At 40.5% G+C, this 19,670-nt stretch overlaps 1 protein-coding gene across 2 annotated transcripts in view; it reads right to left on the bottom strand.

Moving 5' to 3' along the window:
• Positions 1-3,079: 3,079 nt before the first annotated feature.
• Positions 3,080-19,670, bottom strand: part of CD163 (CD163 molecule) — a 36,497-nt gene continuing 19,906 nt past the window's right edge. Inside the window, exons 8-17 of one of the 2 annotated variants that reach the window (XM_010332939.3) lie at positions 19,318-19,632; positions 18,861-18,953; positions 18,451-18,765; positions 16,852-17,172; positions 15,778-16,086; positions 15,375-15,413; positions 15,047-15,166; positions 13,546-13,641; positions 11,905-12,041; positions 3,080-3,297 (exon numbers count right to left, since the gene is read on the bottom strand). In XM_010332939.3, coding sequence (XP_010331241.2) covers positions 11,914-12,041; positions 13,546-13,641; positions 15,047-15,166; positions 15,375-15,413; positions 15,778-16,086; positions 16,852-17,172; positions 18,451-18,765; positions 18,861-18,953; positions 19,318-19,632 — 1,736 coding nt within the window. In that variant the 3' untranslated portion in view covers positions 3,080-3,297; positions 11,905-11,913. The remainder of the gene's footprint in view (positions 3,298-11,904; positions 12,042-13,545; positions 13,642-15,046; positions 15,167-15,374; positions 15,414-15,777; positions 16,087-16,851; positions 17,173-18,450; positions 18,766-18,860; positions 18,954-19,317; positions 19,633-19,670) is intronic. The other variant, XM_010332938.3, reaches the window with a different exon arrangement.

Genomic DNA, 19,670 nt, shown 5'->3' with positions numbered 1-19,670 from the left:
AATGAATTTTTTTCCTTAATAAAGCCAGAATAAGGGATTTTTAAAAATCAAGAATAAAAATAAGGAAAGAGACATTGAAGAAGGTAGGAAGGACAGTCTTTCGCTGTCTACAATGCCCACCCCCAGCCTCAGGCAACACAGCACGGAGAGAAAATCTGTGTATTTGGGGGAAGGAGCCGGAAGTGAGTGTGAGACTTTGCATTGGAGCTCAGTGGCATCTTGTCACAGTGGAACTCAACATCAGGGAGCATTCTGCCAGTGCCCATTTAGACCAGCACCGGGCCAGAGGGGACTCCTTCATCCCAAAGAAAGGAAACTGAGTTCCAGCCAGCTTCACCACAGCCTGACTACAATGGCCTGGTGCCCTTAATAAATTCAAGTGGCAGTCAGCCCACAGTGACTGCAGTCTTTGGGCAAAGCTTGGTGCTGCACTGGTCTTGGAGACAGTGGCCTTGGAATATGACCCAATGTGACACCAGCTGCGGTGGCCATGGGAGTGCCTACGTCACCTCTCAACTCAACTCCAGACAGAGAGTAGATGGAGAGACCCCTTCCACTTTGGGAAAGAAGACGGAGGAATATCGAGTACTTTGGCAACTCAGGTATCTGTTGAGCCACAGTAAAATAAAGCACCAGGCAGATTCCTGAGGACCTCACTTCCAAGCCTTTCCTCCTGAATCGCATTTCTAAGCCCACCCAGGCCAAAAGTGAATCCACTGTTCTGATGGGACACACTCATCCATAGCAGAATTCCCCACCTGCTGACTAAAGTAGCCTTGGGTCTTCAGTAAACGTCGGTGGTAGGCAGGTGGTAGTGTCTGCAGACCTTGGGTGAACCCAAGCACTGTGTTGGTCTAGGAGGCCATTGGCCTCAGGTGTGACTCAGTGTGATGCCAGCTGTGGTGGCCATGAGAGTGCCTGAATGATACCTCCCACATCTCCGGGCAGCCCAGCATAGAAAGAGACTCATGCTCCGGAGAAACTGAAGGAAGACAGCAGGAGACTCCACCTGGGAACCCAGGGAATTCTCTTTTATCTTCCCCAAGTCCACGAAGTCTGTGTATCTGAGTTTGCAAAAATCATAGTGTTCTGGCCGGACGTGGTGACTGACTCCTGTAATCCCAGCACTTTGGGAGGCCAAGGCAGGCAGATCACCTGAGGTCAGGAGTTCAAGACCAGCCTGACCAACATGGTGAAATCCTGTCTCCACTAAAAACACAAAAATTAGCCCAGCATGGTGGAGTACACCTATAATCCCAGCTACTCGAGGGACTGAGGCAGGAGAATTGCTTGAACCCAGGAGGCAGAGGTTGCAGTGAGCTGTGAGCTGAGATCGCGCCATTACACTCCAGCCTGGGCAACAGAGTGAGGCTCCGTTTCAAAAAAAAAAAAAATTGTAGCATTCTGGGGCTTATGGTGCCCCCTCGTGCTGAGAGGCTACCATGACCACAGATTTAGGTAACAACACTCAATCCTCTTTGAATTCTCTTATTTATTTATTTATTTATTTATTTATTTATTTATTTATTTATTTTTGAGACGGAGTTTCGCTCTTGTTACCCAGGCTGGAGTGCAATGGCTCGATCTCGGCTCACCGCAACCTCCGCCTCCTGGGTTCAGGCAATTCTCCTGCCTCAGCCTCCTGAGTAGCTGGGATTACAGGCACGCGCCACCATGCCCAGTTAAATGTTTTGTATTTTTAGTAGAGATGGGTTTTCACCACGTTGACCAGGATGGTCTCGATCTCTTGACCTCGTGATCCACCTGCCTCGGCCTCCCAAAGTGCTGGGATTACAGGCTTGAGCCACCGCGCCCGGCCTTGAATTAAGTTTAGGGTTACACGTGCAGGTTTGTTACAGTGATAAGCCTGTGTCCTGGGGGATTGTCCAACAGCTTATTTCGTCGCCCAGTTATTAAGCCTAGCACCCATTAGTTATTTTTCCTGATCCTCTCCTTCCTCCCACCTTTCACCTTCCAAAAAACCCAGTGTGTTTTGTTCCCCTCTATGTGTCCACATGTTCTCGTCATTTAGCTCCCGCTTATAAGTGAGAACGTATGGCATTTGGTTTTCTGTTCCTGCCTTAGTTTGCTAAGGATAATGGCCTCCAGCTCCGTCCCTGTTCCTACAAAGGACATAGTCTCACTGCACAGAATTCCTTGGTGTATATATATTACATTTTCTTTATCCAGTCTTCCATTGATGGCCATTTAGGTTGATTCCAAGACTTTGCTATTGGGAATAGTGTTGCAATGAGCACACACGTGCATGTGTCTTTACAACAGAATGACTTACAGTAATGGCATTGCTGATTCAACTGGTATTTCTGTCTTTAAGGTCTTTGAGGAATCACCACATTGTCTTCCACAATGGTTGAACTAATTTACACTCCCACCAACAGCATTCTTTTCTCTCCACCATCTTGCCAGTATCTGTTTTTTTTGTTTTTTTTTTTTTTTTACTTTTTAATAATCGTTTTGACTGATGTGACATAGTATCTCATCGTGGTTCTAATTCGCGTTTCTCTACCCATTAGTGATATCGAGTTTTTTTTCATATGCATGTTGGCTGCATGTATGTCTTCTATTGAAAAGTGTTTGTTCTCGTCTTTGACCAGTCTTTAATGGGGTTGTTTTCTTCTTGTAAATTTAAGTTTCTTACAGAGGCTGGATGTTACACCTTTGTTAGATGCATAGTTTGCAAACATTTTCTCCCATTCTGTAGGTTGTCTGTTTACTGTCTTGATAGTTGATTTTGCCGTGAAGAAGCTCTTCGGCTAGATCCAATTTGTCAGTTTTTGTTTGTATTGCAATTGCTTTTGGCTTCATCATAAAATCTTTGCCCTGCCCATGTCCCGAACTGTATTACCTAGGTTGTCTTACAGGGTTTTGTTTTTTTAAGTTTTAGGTTTTACATTATTCAAACCAAATAAGGAAAAATATATAGTGCTGTATACGCAAATGGAAACACTGTCAAATAAAAGACATTATAATATACTTAGGAAACTCTAGAAAAAATTAGGAAGCCCATTTAGAAATTAATAGAATCAAGAAAAAAATAGTTAACACATACTCAAATCAGTAATATTCTTAATTATTTATTTAATTCCCTTGAAAGTCTCATATACACCATTAAGTAGTCACATTCACAACCTTAACTTTCATAAATTCAGCAGCAGTCTTAGGAACACTAGGAGAAGAAGAACTCCATAGAAATGCAACTGTAATAGTCAATGAGGGAGGTGAATTTCTGCTCCATTCAATAGTCCAGGTCTTCATCAAGGTATCTTCAAGGCTGAACTAAAACCATAAATAGAAAAATGTCATTTTCCTCTTCAGATGCATGTAAGAATTCATTATATTATAACACAGAGACAGACTCACTTATGTTAAAATTATACTACTTTCCTGATAAGAAACCTTAAATGCTTGTTTTTTTTTTTTTAACTTCCGTGTGCATGAGAATTACTTTTATTCCATGGAAATACAGAGAAATTAACAAATGTCATTTTTAGAAGCTGGCAAGATGGCCGAATAGAAACAGCTCCAGTCTGCAGCTCCCAGTGAGATCAAAGCAAAAGGTGGGTGATTTCTGTATTTCCAACTGAGTGTGGTGCCTGGAACCCCAGGGAGACAGAACCATTCAGTCCCCTTTAAAGGTGGCTAAAGCCAGGAAGCCAAGTGGTCTTACTCAGCGGGTCCCACTCCCACTGAGCATAGCAAGCTATGAGCCACTGGCTTGAAACTCTGCTAGCACAGCCGTCTGACGTCAACCTCGGACAATCAAGCTTGGTGGGGGAGGGATGGCTGCCATTACTGAGACTTGAGTAGGTGGTTTTTGCCTGAGAGTGCTGAGGAGAGTAGGGGGTCCTGGCAGAGAATTGTCCCAGCACAGCAAGGGAGCTCTGCTGGGGACACACTGCCTCCTCAGGTGGATCCATCACCATACTCCCCATGCCTCCAGACTGGGAGAGACCTCCCAACAGGAATCAACAGACACCTCATATAGTAGAGCTCTGGCTGGCATCAGGCCAGTGCCCCTCTGGGATGAAGCATCCACAGGAAGGAACAGGCAGAAATCTTTGCTGTTCTGCAGCCTCCACTGGTGACATCCAGGCAAATAGAGTCTGGAGTGGGCCACCAGCAAACTGCAGCAGACCTGCCACAGAGAGGCCTGACTGGTAGAAAGAAAACTAACAAACAGAAAGCAATAACATCAACATCAACAAAAAGGAATGCACACAAAAACCCCAACCAAAGGTCATCACCTCAAACATCGGAGGTAGATAAATCGATGAAGACAGAAAAAAAGCTGTGCCTAAGTGCTAAAAATTCCAAAAACCAGAACGGCTCTTCTTCCAAATGGTCACGACTCTCCAGCAAGGGCAAGAAACCGTGCAGAAAATGAGTTGGATGAATTGACAGAAGTAGGCTTCAGAAAATGGATAATAACAAACTCCTCCAAGCTGAAGGAGCACGTTCTAACCCAATGCGAGGAAGCTAAGAACTTTGAAAAGGGTTACGGGAACTGCTAAGTAGAATAACTAGTTTACAGAAGAAACTAAATGACCTGATGGAGCTGAAAAACACAGCATGAGAACTTTCTGAATCATACGCAAGTATCAATAGCTGAATTAATCAAGTGGAAGAAAGAATATTAAAGACTGAAGAACAACTTACTGAAAAAAGGCATGAAGACAAGATCAGAGAAAAAAGAATGAAAACAAACAAACAAAGCCTCCAAGAAATGTGGGACTATGCGAAAAGACTGAACCTATGATTGATTGGTGTACCTAAGAGTGACAAGGAGAATAGAACGAAGTTGGAAAATACACTTCAGGATACTATCCAGAAGACTTTCTCCAAACTAGCAAGACAGGCCAACATTCAAATTCAGGAAATACAGAGAACACCACAAAGATACTCCTCAAGAAGAGCAACCCCAAGACCCATAATCATCAGATTCACCAAGGTTGACATGAAGGAAAAAATGTTAAGGGCAGCCAGAAAGCTTCCTTGCATTGGGTTAGAACATGCTCCTTTAGCTTGGAGGAGTTTGTTATTACCCATTTTCTGAAGCCTACTTCTGTCAATTCATCAGACTCATTTTCTGCAGTTTCGTGCCCTTGCTGGATAGGAGTTGTGATCATTTGGAAGGTCAGATTACCTACAAAGGGAAGCCCATCAGACTAACAGCAAATCTTTCTGCAGACACCATACAAGCCAGATGAGAGTGGGGGCCAATATTCAACATTCTCAAAGAAAAAAATTTCAATCCAAAGTTTCATATCCAGCCAAACTAAGCTTCATAAGGAAATGAGAAATAAGATCCCATACAGACAAGCAAATGCTGAGGGATTTTGTCACCACCAGGTCTGCCTTACAAGAGCTCCTGAAGAAAGCACTGAATATGGAAAGGAAAAACCAGTACCAGCCACTGCAAGAACAAACCAAAATATAAAAGCCAATGACACTATGAAGAAACTGCATCAACTAATGAGCAAAATAACCAGCTAGCATCTTGATGACAGGATCAAATTCACACATAACAATATTAACTTTAAATGTAAATGGGCTAAATGCCCCCAATTAAAAGATACAGACTGGCAAATTGGATAAAGAGTTAAGACTCATCAGTGTGCTGTATTCAGAAGACCCATGTCACATTCAAAAACACACATAGGCTCAAAATAAATGGATGGAGACTTAACAAGCAAATGGAAAGAAAAAAAAAAAGCTAAGGTGGCAATCCTAGTCTCTGATAAAACAGACTTTAAATCAACAAAGATGAAAAAAGACAAAGAAGGGCATTACATAATGGTAAAGGGATCAATGCAACAAGAAGAGATAACTACCCTAAATATATATGCACCCAATACAGGAGCACCCAGTTCATAAAACAAGACCTTAGAGACCTACAAAAAGACTTAGACTACCACACAATAATAGTGGGAAACTTCAATACCCCATTGTCAATATCAGATGGATCAATGAGGCAGAAAATTAACAGCTCTGGACCAAATGGACCTAATAGACATCTACAAAACTCTCCACCCCAAATCAACAGAATATACATTCTTCTCAGCACCACATAGCACTTTTTCTAAAATCGACCTCGTAATTGGAAGCAAAATACTCCTCAGCAAATGTGAAAGAATGGAAAGCATAACAAAGTCTCAGACCACAGTGCCATCAAATTAGAACTCAAGACTAAGAAACTCACTCAACAACAACAAAAACACACACACGAAAAAAAGAAAAAAAAGAAACTCACTCAAAACCACACAACTGCATGGAAACTGAACCACCTGCTCCTGAATGACTACTGGGTAAATAACAAAATTAAGGCAGAAATAATGAAGTTCTTTGAAACCAATAAGAACAAAGACACAACATACCAGAATCTCTGGGGCACAGCTGAAGCAGTGTTAAGAGCGAAATTTATAGCACTAAATGTACATATCAGAAAGCAGGAAATATCTAAAATCAACATCCTAACATTACAATTAAAAGAACTAGAGAAGCAAGAGCAAACAAATTCAAAAGCTAGCAGAAGACAAGAAATAACTAAGATCAGCAGAACTAAACTAAATAGAGACAGAAAAAAAACCTTCAAAAAATCAATCAATCCAGGAGTTGATTTTTTGAAAAGACAAAATAGACTGCTAGCCAGACTAATAAAGAATAGAAGAGAGAATAATCAAATAGATACAATAAAAATTGATAAAGGGGATATCACCACTGATCCCAGAATTAGAAATTACCACCAGAGAATACTACAAACACATCTACACAAATAAGCTAAGAAATCTAGAAGAAATAGATAAATTCCTCAACACATACACCCTCCCAAGACTAAACCAGGAAGAAGTAGAATCTCTGAATAGAAGAATAACAAGTTATGAAATTGAGGAAGTAATTAATAGCCTACCATCCAAAACAAACAAACAAACAAAGCCTAGGACCAGATGAATTCACAACCAAATTTTGCCAGAAATACAAAGAAAAGCTAATACCATTCCTCTGAAACTATTTCCAAATTAGAAAGGGACGGACTCCTCCCTGACTCATGTTATGAGGCCAGCATCATCCTGATACCAAAACCTGGAAGAGACACACACAAAAAAAGGAAATTTCAGGCCAATATCTCTAATGAACACTGATGGGAAAATCCTTAATAAAATACTTGCAAACTGAATCCAGCAGCACATCAAAAAGCTTATCTACCTTGATCAAGTTGGTTTCATCCCTGGGATGCAAGACTGGTTCAAAATACACAAGTCAATAAATGTAATCCATCATATAAACAGAACCACAGACCAAAACGACATGATTATCTCAATAGATACAGAAAAGGCCTTCGATAAAATTCAACACCTTTTCATGCTAAAAACTCTCAATAAACTAGGTATTGATGGAACATATCTCAAAATAATAAAAGCTATTTATGACAAACCCATGGCCAATATCATACTGAATGGGCAAAAGCTGGAAGCATTCCTTTTGAAAACTGGCACAAGACAAGGATGCCCTCTCTCACCACTCCTATTCAACAGAGTATATTGGAAGTTTTGGTCGGGGCAATCAGGCAAGAGAAGGAAATAAAGGGTATTCAGATAGAAAAAGAGGAACTGAAATTACCTCTGTTTATGGATGACATGCTTGTATATTTAGAAAACCCCATTGTCTCAGTCCAAAATCTCCTTAAGCTGATAAGCAACTTCAGCAAAGTCTCAGGATACAAAAATCAATGTGCAGAAATCACAAGCATTTCTGTATACCAATAATAGATAAGCAAAGAATCAAATCATGAGTGAACTCCCATTCACACTTGCTACAGAAAGAATAACATACCTAGAAATACAACTTACAAGGGATATAAAGGACCTCTTCAAGGAGAACTACAAACCAGTGCTCAAGGAAATAAATGAGGACACAAACAAATGAAAAAAACATTCCATGCTTATAGTTAAAAAGAGTCAATATTGTTAAAATGGCCATTTTGCCCAAAATTATTTACAGATTCAATGCTGTCTCCATCAAGCTACCATTGACTTTCTTCACAGAATTAGAAAAAAACTACTTTAAATTTCATATGGAACCAAAAAAGAGACTGTATAGCCAATATGATCCTAAGCAAAAAGTACAAAGCTGGAGGCATCACGCTACCTGACTTCAAACTATACTACAAGGCTACAATAACCAAAACAGCATGGTATTGGTACCCAAACAGTTATAGACCAATGGAACAGAACAGGGGCCTCAGAAATAACACCACACATCTACAGCCATCTGGTCTTCAACAAACCTGACAAAAACAAACAATGGGGAAAAAGATTCCCTATTTAATAAATGGTGCTGGGAGGATTGGCTAGCCATATACAGAAAACAAACTGGACCCCTTCCTTACACCTTATACAAAAACTAACTCAAGATGCATTAAAGAATTAAACATAACACCTAAAACCACAAAAATATGAGAAGAAAATCTAGACAATAGCACTCAGTACATAGGCATGGGCAAAGACTTCAAGACTAAAAACTGAAAGGAATTGCAACAAAAGCAACATTTGACAAATGGGACCTAATTAATCTAAAGAGCTTCTACACAGCAAAAGAAACTATCATCAGAGTGAACAGGCAACCTACAGAATGGGAGAAAATGTTTGCAATCTATGCATCTGACAAGTCTAGCATCCAGAATCTACAAGGAACTTAAACAAATTTATAAGAAAAAAACAATCCCATCAAAAAGTGGGAATATGAACAGACACTTCTCAAGAAAAGACACTTACGTTGTCAACAAACATATGTGAAAAAGCTTATCATCACTGATCATTAGAGAAATGCACATCAAAACTGCGATGAGATACCATCTCATGCTAGTTAGAACGGCGATCATTAAACCGTCAGGAAACAACAGATGGTGAATAGAATGTAGAGAAATAGGAATGCTTTTACACTGTTGGTGGCAGTGTAAATTGGTTCAGCCATTGTGGAAGACAACACAGCAATTCCTCAAGGATCTAGAACCAGAAATACCATTTGGCCCAGCAATCCCATTACTGGGTATATACCCAAAGAACTATAAATAATTCTATGATAAAGACACATGCACGTGTATGTTTATTGCAGCACCATTTACAATAGCAAAGACATGGAACCAACTTAAATGCCCATCAAAAATAGACTGGATAAAGAAAATGTGGCACATATGCACCATGGAATACCACCCAACCATAAAAAAGGATGAGTTCATGTCCTTTGAAGGGACATGGATGACGCTGGAAACCATCATTCTCAGCAGACTAACACAAGAACAGAAAACCAAACACTACTTGTTCTCACTCATTAGTGGGAGTTGAACAATGAGAAACAACACATGGACACAGGGAGGGGAACATCATACACCAGGGCCTGGGAGGGGGTGGGTGGTAAAGGCGGGGAGAGCTTTAGGACAAATATCTTATGCATGTGGGGCTCAAAACCTAGATGATGTCTTGATAGGTGCAGCAAACCACATGAAACAAACCTGCCTGTTCTGCACATGTATCCGTAACTTAAAGTCAAAGTTTTTAAAAAAAGAAACAGTATTTTCAAAATCACCCTTGTGATTCTGAAGCAGTTATTAAGCAGTGATTACTCCTTAAGGAAAAAGTAGTTCGATTATTATTTATCACATCAGAAAACATTCACATGCTTTGGATTATAAATCTAAACTTATTCATAGTTCTTATTTTACAACACTGCTAGAATATTTAGCTTCTTTATGCACATATAAATGCATAATTTTATAGATGTAAACATTATATTTAATTATAGCCGACATAGAAATAGAATCATGTTGTCATATTGTATAGGTGATTTTTCCTTTTTTGATTGGATAAATCATAATTTTTCCAGCCACTACTCCATCAAGCAGCAATCACTTTGTTTCTAGGTTTTTGCCACTATCAACAACATTGCAAAAAGGAATCTTCGTATATTTGTCATTACATACTAGTGACTTTATTGGTATTGGAAGAAATTCTCAGAGATAGAATTGTTGGGTCAAAGGATCTGTGAAGCTTTGAAAATAATTGTTCCTGTATGAGGCGGTTTTTTGGTTACGCAGTCGCCTGGAAGCCGCTTGATAAGGCTGTCTGCGGAGGCCGGGCTGCGCTCACTCCGGCTTGGCCCGGCTGCTGGGTGGTCTTCCTCTGGGTTTGGTTTACACTGGTGAGGTTAGACCCGCCTTCCCAATGGCGGGCGTCATTCCTCCCACCAAGCTCCATCTTCCCGGCTGGAGTTCGAACTGATGAGCTGGCTGCAAAACTCTAGCAAGACGGCTTCCGTTTGCTGGACTTTGCGGGGTGGGACCTGCCAAGCCCTATCTCCGATTTCCCTGCTTTCAACTCTCCCTTTGTTGCCTGATTCCTTTCTCCAAAGGTTACCGTATCTCACACTTCCAAGAGCAGTGTTTGAAATGACCTTTTTCTCTGTATTCCCACCAGTAAGCAATATTAATGATATTTTATATTTTTGTTAGTCTGTTTTGTGTAACGTGATACCTCGTTGTTAATTATAATTTCAGTCCTCCGGGACACTTAAAAATATCTGTCATTTGAAATTCATTTTGTGCAAATTGTCTTTTCCTAACTTTTCCCAATTATCCATTGGATGTTACACATACACATACATACAATTTACATTCACATATATTAACCCTTTTGTGCTCTGTACAGTTTATAAGAACTCCATGTATACGTGTGTGTATGTAGTATATAAAATTGGCTCTGCATTTTAGAGATGTTCACAATTTACATTTTGTATACTTTGTCTCATCTATATTCCTTATATGCCATAAATAATATTTCTATAAGAAATACTTTTTCTGCATTTCATTTCTAGATGTAGTTGTCCCCAAATTGTCATTTTAAAAACAGAGAATGTATCCAGCAACACATCTCACAATCTTTTTCTTTTGATGTATAGCTTAACTGTACATCTGGTTCACATTTTAAATTTTTTCTCTTTTGTGTTTTTCTCACGAAAGCAAGTTGTAAAATGCAATTCTAATCATCTTGTCTCATCTGAAACTTTCAAAGCTCTTCACCACCTCAACAGACCCCAAAATGAAATATGAACATAAAATACAGCAGGTAAGACCATTCATTATAGGGCTCTCTGCGGCCTTTTCAGCTTAGATTCTCACCACCTATTTCTCTCCACATGACCTCTTCAGATTGCCACCTATAGACTATGATATCTTTTATTAAACAATCATGTCTTTGCCAATAGTATCTTTTATCTCTGTCGCTTGAGTGCTCAAGGTACTACTTGTTACCATAAATATGTTCAATATGCGTACTTGAATAAAAAACTTATAGTTCCCTAAAGGCGTGGTTCTTTTTTCTGCCTCTAGTTTGCACATACTGTGTCCTTTCTTTGGAATTGTCTATTTTTCAGTCATCTTTAAAGTTTACCTTAAATATCACATCATCTTACAGCAACCCCAAATTTTCTTAGGCAAACTTTCTGCATTCTTGTAGTGTCTTGAATAATCATTGCCATAGCATGTATTATACAATGCAGATGAATAGTATGTCTTATCTTTTTCCTTAAATGATACCTGTAATGTCTTCAAAAGATTTATTTACATTTGTTTACTCAGTTTCTCCTTAGCTCTATGGATGTGTTATTATTGCTTACTATATATGTGTGTATGTATAATTAAGAGATGAATGAGTTATTTTATAATAAACTTTTACATATTCTCAATATAGATATATACGTATACAAACATATGCACATAAGCATATAAAACACGTATACATACATTCTTTCTTTCTAATGCCAGAGGAGTTTTCAGTACTCAAAAGAAATGTAGCTGTTTTGAACAATGACTAATAAATTCTCATCACTCACCTCATCAGGTTATAAATTCCCATTCTCCTTTTCAGTGTGCCTCCGAATGGCCTTCTTTTTCATTCCAGAAATAGGAAGAAATTTAGACACAGAAATTAGTTCAGCAGCATTGAAATCAGCTGACTCATTGGAATTTTCTGAAAGGAAGAAAATAATTACTGGGAAATAAACCAGACCTCTCCTCAAGTAACTGTGAGCCTCTTTGAACAACTAAAAACACTAGCCACAGGCATGTGTGATTTAGAGGGCAGATAGAGTCTCTCCTATGCCTTTCCTTAAATATGCTTCCTGACAAAGTAACAGTACATGTTTCTTATACTTTAAATATGATCCCTGACACAGTAGCAGATGCATAATTCTTTGGATTGAAGAAGTGAGGAAGCCCCCTCTCAGAAGGTCAGGGACCCTTCATGGATAAAGACAATAGATTTTTAGATATTTTTTCCAACTCAGTAAATTTATGCTGCCTAGAGGCAGAATTAGTGCATCCATGCTAAATTGAAGTTCAAGGACAAAGCAGCATGCTGTGATGAAAAGTAAGCCCAGTCCTGTGGATTTTGATGGTTTCTCATGCAATAAAGATATGGAAAGTTTAAGCTTTTCGACTTTTAGGGAAAATATAATGAATATCAAGCTATAGAAAAAAAGTAACCGGAAATGGAAATGCAAGAAACTGTGAAAAACGTACTTAGGTCAGAGGATACAAAGTAGCAGATATGTAGGATGAACAAACAGTCTAGAGGTCTAATGTACAACGTGAGAATTATAGGTACTAAAATTGTACTGTATATAGGATTCGGGGCAAGTCAGGAGGTTTTAGCTGCTCTTGCCACAAGAAAAACACACAAAAAGTAACTATGTCAGATGATAGATGTGTTCATTTGCTTCGCTTTAGTAAGCTTTTTACTGTCTATATACATCCCATAAAATCTTGTTGGATACTTTAAATATACACAACAAAATTTGTTATTTTATCTTTATTTATTTTTTTTTTTTTTTGAGACAGAGTTTTGCTATTGTTACCCAGGCTGGAGTGCAATGGTGCGATCTCGGCTCACCGCAACCTCCGCCTCCTGGGTTCAGGCAATTCTCCTGCCTCAGCCTCCTGAGTAGCTAGGATTACAGGCACGTGCCACCATGCCCAGCTAGTTTTTTTGTATTTTAAGTAGAGACGGGGTTTCACCATGTTGACCAGGATGGTCTCGATCTCTTGACCTCGTGATCCACCCGCCTCGGCCTCCCAAAGTGCTGGGATTACAGGCGTGAGCCACCGCGCCCGGCAACAAAATTTATTTAAAGAAAAAAGTTAAACTGTCACTTATGACAATCTTTTGTAAGATTAATATAGATTAATATCTGTTTTAATAAAAGGAGGACCAGCTCAGAATATTCTGCCGCATGGTTTTTTGCATGCCTCTGTCAGAAATAATCACAAGCCTGTGAAGCTAAAGGCCTCCCTATGATTGCAATTTTGGTATTCACTAAGAATAATTTTCAGTCATTCTTGTCCCTTCTGTGCATCTAAGCTTCCTACTACAGTTTTAGATTTTTTAAACTGTTTATCAAAGTAAAATGTCTCGGCCTCAATTGAGGCCACTGGTCTGAGCCCCAGGGCGATAGACCCTCCAAGAACCTACAGACCTGAGGAATTAATTAAGTCCAGATCATCTGCATTCAGGCAAGAATTCATCTCCCGGTATTGAATTTGGTGGACAACATTCTCTCCTCTTGAGGAAACTGACAACAGAGATCGTAGGTTAGAGATCAGCCATCACAACGAAAATGTTCTTTCCTGTCTGTGTGCTTTTTCCCAGCGCTGCAAACATACCTCGTCTTTATGCATGCTATTGTTTCTACCCCATTCTACCGCACGCTCTTCCCGTATAATGCCACACACTCAAATGAAATAGGCACAAGGCTCAATCGTCCCCACTGCCATTGTCGTACTGTAACAACCCACTTTTCTTCCCCAAGTAAGCCAGCAGTCTTCCATAACTCACCGGAGCTTTGCTTAAGTCTCTCTAAAAGTCTTCTCTCTCCCCTCCGTTCTCACTGTGATTTTAGTACCTTTCATTTCTCACCTCAACTGTTAGAAAATGCCATCCCTGTCAGTCACGTGGTTTTCCTTGAATCCTTCATACATCCTGTTGCCAAAAGAGCTTCCCAAAAGACCTCTGACCATGTCACCCCCCTACATAATACTCTTTAATGACTATGAATCTTACTGTGAAACATAAGAACTTCGTAATTTGTGCCTTTTCTCTTCAGACTAAGCAGCCTCTCTCTCCTTGCACTCAACTTTTACTCCCCCCGCCCCACGGAAAAAAAAAAAAAAACAACAAGAAATGCTTCATCCTTTAGGCTTCTCTACACTTGCACATCTTCTTTTCTAGAATGTTCCTCACCCAATTCTCTGAGCCTCTATGTTCCAAATTAGTCTCCCAAGCCTCTTTGAAGCTTCCAGCAACGCCCCTCCCCTTTCAGTTAATTACTCCCTTCTCTGTGGCCGGTTTGTTCCTTATTCCTATTAATGCATAAGTAGAATGCTACATTGTAGTGTATTTGTGTACGTATGTATCTCTTCCACTAGACTTGAAGCTCCACCAAGATGTATTGCCCATGTCTGTATCTTCAGAGCCTAATACCTTGCTCAACAGAACAGCGAAATTTCTAATACGGCGATTGATTCCAGTAAGAGAAAATAACTGTTGAGGCAAAATGTCATCCTAAACAATATATAAGATACTCATTCTGAACTTTCAATTCTATAATGCTCTAATTAAGCATGTAGATAGAGCACAAGAATCATCAATGCAACCTAAAGCCCCATTTCTCCTCAGAAATCGTATTCCCTCTATTTAAAAAAAGAAAAAAAAAATCTGTAGAAATAGGGCTCCATGTGTTGTCAAGGCTGGTCTTGAACTCCTGGACTCAAGTGATCCTCCTGCCTTGGCCTCCCAAAGTGCTGGGATTACAGGTGTGAGCCACCATGCCTGGCCCTTCCCTCTATTTTGAGAAACAGCTCAAACTTCTTTTAGATTCCATCTTTCTGGCCATTAGACTTGAGTCTAGTATTTTTTTTTCTTCCCAAGAACTACCTTATCCTGTAGACACATTAGATAAACCCTAATTTGACTCAAACCTGCAAGCCGCTGTCTTTGTCTTCGCTTTCGAGTCAAGAAGAATAATGTGACGAAGATGACCAACAGAACAGCCCCAAGGATCCCGAATGCAATAAGGGATGGCTGACGGGATGAGTGACCTAAGTAAATATCAAGAGATCGGATTATGTCTTATCGAAAATACCAAGGTCCCTAGTCACTGACTCTCTCTCTTAGGTCAAATACAGGATCTCTTACGTAAATATCAAATCCGCAGAACCTCTTCCGACCTAAAATTTCTAAACAACAACAACAAAAATACTATGTATGCAGATAATTAGTCCCATGATCATTAACGCCATACTATACCTGTTGTGGCCTTTTGTGGGTTTTTGTGCTCTGAAATATCTGTAGGAGAAAAGAGAAAGAGGCTTAATTCTTTGAGTGATATATAGCACAAACATTTTCATTTCCTCCTCTGAACTCTTAGTCCGTCTCAACCAAGTAAGTAACTCTTTCCCATCTAAAACTAGAGTCTTCTAGTCTTTTTTTCTCTGCACAATGGATATAGGTCATACGCTTTTCCTTGGTCAAGGCCAGTATATAACAATTGTTTTCATCATTCTTTCAGTAGAGACAGTATGCTTTTCTAATGAGAATCCCAAACAGATCCCTGTGTTGATAAGTCTGGTTTTTTACACAACACACATCACTGCCCAACCCCGCTTTGCTGCCAGAGATTACAAGCTCAATCCAGGCTTCTGGCACTTACTTGTACAATTCACTGCAGCGTCTTCCTTGTGCCCACATTCACTGTGGCCCCAGCGTCTGGCAGGACAATCCCACAAGGAAGACTCATTCCCTTTGCACTTGACTTCATTGAGCCATATGGGTCCAGTCCCCTGACCAAACTCTGCTTCTTTGAATGCCTTCAAAGCTGGACCACAGCCAAGTTGTTGACACACCACGTGAGCATCGTCCAAGTCCCAGGAATCATCACACACCGTCCCCCAGGAGCCCCCATGCCAGATCTCCACACGCCCGGAACAGGAAGTAGGTCCTTCTTGAAGTCTTATCTTGTCTGAAAAATCAGAGACATGTAGGCTATTTCTAAGATTTCTAAAAGCTTCGAAGAGTTCACAGGGGAAAATAGAGATTTGAAACTTAAAAAATAAAAACGATTTAAAATGTTACTGAATGTGCATTTTTAAATTTCTATTTTTACAAAATTTATCTTTTATGAGAGGACTTGTCATTTCAGCAAACTAGGTGTATTTCATCCTGCATGTAAGATACATGGTGTGACTCAGTAAATGTTAAATGATTAAAGTTAACATTATAAATATGTGATGTCAGTTTCTTTCAAGTAGACAAGATCTTGGGAAATTGCCAGGTTGATAGAAATCTTACATTTCAAGAAGATGTCGAGTGTAGAAATACTTCAGGACTGATCTTTCTGACTGCTTTTCTCCTTATATTAGTGTAACGAGATAATATTTGAAAAATGGGAAAGGTAAAGTAGACCATTCCACAGTCAAATATTAAATTACATATTCTCTCCTCCTCAGACAAGGCAATTGAGAAAATCTTTCCAGCAGACCATGGGAAGTATGATCTCCTTTGGAATAATAATCACTGGTCCTGAATATCTACAGGTCAAATTAAATAAAATCAACTACACCATCCAAGTAGAATAGATATTACCCACAGGTTGCCCATCCTTGCTTAATTAGATCTAACACCTTAAGCCAGTATGCGAATAGAAAAATAAAATCCAATGTGCCTTATCAGAAGATGAGAGTGGGGCTGCAGAATGGAATTTTCATATGGGTTAATGGATACTCACTGTCACATGTGATCCAGGTCTCCTCCAAGGGGTTGGCCAGTCTCTGCTCCCATGGAGATGACAGGCATTGCCACAGTGTGTCGGGTCCTTTTGGGCACTGAACATTGTCCACCCACATGGGAATGGATGTTGCCTTGTCTAAAGAGGCAGCATTGATTTTCCCTCTGTCTGCACAGCCCAGCTGCCTGCACACCACACTTACAGTGGTTTCAGACATGCCACTCCTACCAACACTGCCCCAGGCTCCATGGTAAAAAACTTCCAAACGCCCTGCACAGGCTTCTCTGCTGGCTTCACTGGTCAGTCTCAGAGACATGAACTCTGCAGCGAAACACAGAATCAGTAGTTTTGCATCTTTCCTGAAGATTTACAGACTCCTTCCCTTTACCTTGATGTAAGAATGGCTTTAAAAATACGTATAATATGTCAGTTACTAATAATTCTTTAGTAACTTCTGCATAAGTTCATAGATGCTATTAAAATAAGAGTGTTTATTCTACAAATATATTACAGTTTTTTAGTGTGAGGTTTTGTACTCAGGGACCTCTTTAGATTACGCTCAGTGATTCTAAGAGGCTTTCCAGATCTCAAAGGCTCAGAGCCTGTTTCAATTACATAGTTTGGATTTTTTTTTCCCCAAAAATACTCTGGTGGTGGTGGTCATTTTGCAACTGTCTTTGACAGTTAAAATTGTTAGACACTTCGGAACTAAAATCAATGTTGTGAGTACATGTCTTAAAATGACATAGTTCATTTGCTGACACTTCAGTTTTGCGGTGCATGCCTTCTACCAGACTCATGTCATTAAAATAGGAATGAATCACTTCTGGCATACAGAGTTTTTCACTTCCTTAAGTTACTGACTCATAGTACTGTTTCTCCCTATATATTATGAAATAGTACATTTTTAAATTTCAGAACGTTTTCTAAAACTCCTCATGTATACAAAGCAAGGGCAGTCATCTCATGTTAATTTTTGTTTCTATGACAAGTAAACTCATTTATCTGCCATGAAAAATTGCTTGTGCATGGTAATTATCTTTTTTTTAATTAATTGATTAATTAATTTTTTTTTTTTTTAAAGATGGGGTTTCACCGTGTTGGTCAGGCTGGTCTTGAACTCCCAACCTCAGGTGATCCACCCGCCTTGGCCTCCAAACTGCTTGGATTACAGGCGTGAGCCACCACGCCCGGCCGGCGGTAATTATCTCTTTTTCCTGTAGAATGATGCACCATGTGTATTTCTTCTTGTCCCGTTAAATCTGCTTCTTTATTAATACCGTAATTATCAAGAGGTGCCATTGGATCGCTATCTAATATCCAGCTCCAAACAGATCTATTAAAAACCTTCCTTATGAACTCCGTTGTCATCTTCATTATCTACAAGACCATGTCTGGTCTTTTCTCTTTACAATATCACGGCACGTTGCGCATGGGGCAGCAATGACACATCGAACTCGAGCTTCCGGTATCCTGACTCCTGCGCTCATTCCTTTCGGACGTGCTTTTCAGGAAAGTCTTTCGGATGAATATCCCTCACGACCCTTCTTCAGTCCTTTCTCTGTGGAACTGTGACCAGAGGTTATCCGCATGACTTACCTGAGCAGATGACTCCCGCGTCCTCCTTGTGCCTGCAATTCTGCTGCCCCCAGCCGTGTGAACGGCACTGCCAGATGCGGGATTCTTTTCCACTGCATTTCATCTCGTCCAGCCAGATGGGCCCCGTTCCTTCCCCAAAATAAGCAGAACCCGTGGCATTCACGGCCTCCCCGCAGCCCAGCTGTCTGCACACGACATGAGCGTCACTCAGGTCCCAGCTGTCATCACAGATGGTGCCCCAGGAGCCCTCATGATAGATCTCTACTCTCCCGGCGCAGCGACCTCCTCCGTTTACCAGGCGAAGCTGACCACTCTCTGCAAAGAGAAATGGAAGTGTTAATAACAAGCATTCCAAAGGATGGAGGGATGCGTGTTATTCATATCTTCATAGATGGGTCACAGAGTCTCACCTATGCAGGGCACAGCGCTTTCTTCTGGAGTGGTAGGCCCTGTCGGGCCCAAGGATGATGAATTGCATGGGGACAGCGTTTGGGACTGGTTCCCTGCAAACACCAAAGTACTCAGTCATATGAGATGCAAAAGGTTGGAGGGGTCAGATGGCACGTTATCTGCATGAGTGAGGACAAAGAGCTTAGAGAGAGGGGGGAGGGTGGACGATCAACAAGTTTGAAATAAATCAGGTGCTTTGAGATGGGCTTGGCACACAGTAAGCATTGGACACCTATGACTCCATCAAAATGAGGTTTGCTCACTCTCTGAAAAGACAAATGAGGTCAATATTCTGAAGCATGAATTCGTATTCATTCTTCTCACGACCCTTCAGAACGAATCACTGCCTTTCACTTTTGTTCTTCATCCCCTATGTACAACTGCTCTTAATTCACTGGCTGCCCTTCATTCTCTTACCTGAGCAGATCACGGAGGCCACTTGCCCGGAAGGACATAGCGAAGCACCCAGAGCAGTTACAGGACAATCTCCTATGTGCCGCTCAGTCCCAGTGCAGTAAAACATGTGCCTCCAGACCTGACCATTTCCTTTTCCAAAACGTGCTCCTTTTGGGGTAGAAAGGGCGACTCCACATTTAAGCTGCTGGCAAAGAACGTGGGCATCTTCTATGTCCCAGTGAGAGTTGCAGAGGGATCCCCAGGCCCCAAGGGTTTTGAGCTCCACTCTGCCCTCGCATGGGGTCTTTCCATTCACCAAGCGAATTTCCGTGTATCCTGCAAGGAGACACGGCTTTAGAAAAAGTCAGCTGTGA

Source organism: Saimiri boliviensis, chromosome 7 (assembly GCF_048565385.1).
Source record: "Saimiri boliviensis isolate mSaiBol1 chromosome 7, mSaiBol1.pri, whole genome shotgun sequence".
Taxonomy (NCBI): Eukaryota; Metazoa; Chordata; class Mammalia; order Primates; family Cebidae; genus Saimiri; species Saimiri boliviensis.
This window is presented reverse-complemented; position numbering and strand designations above follow the sequence as displayed.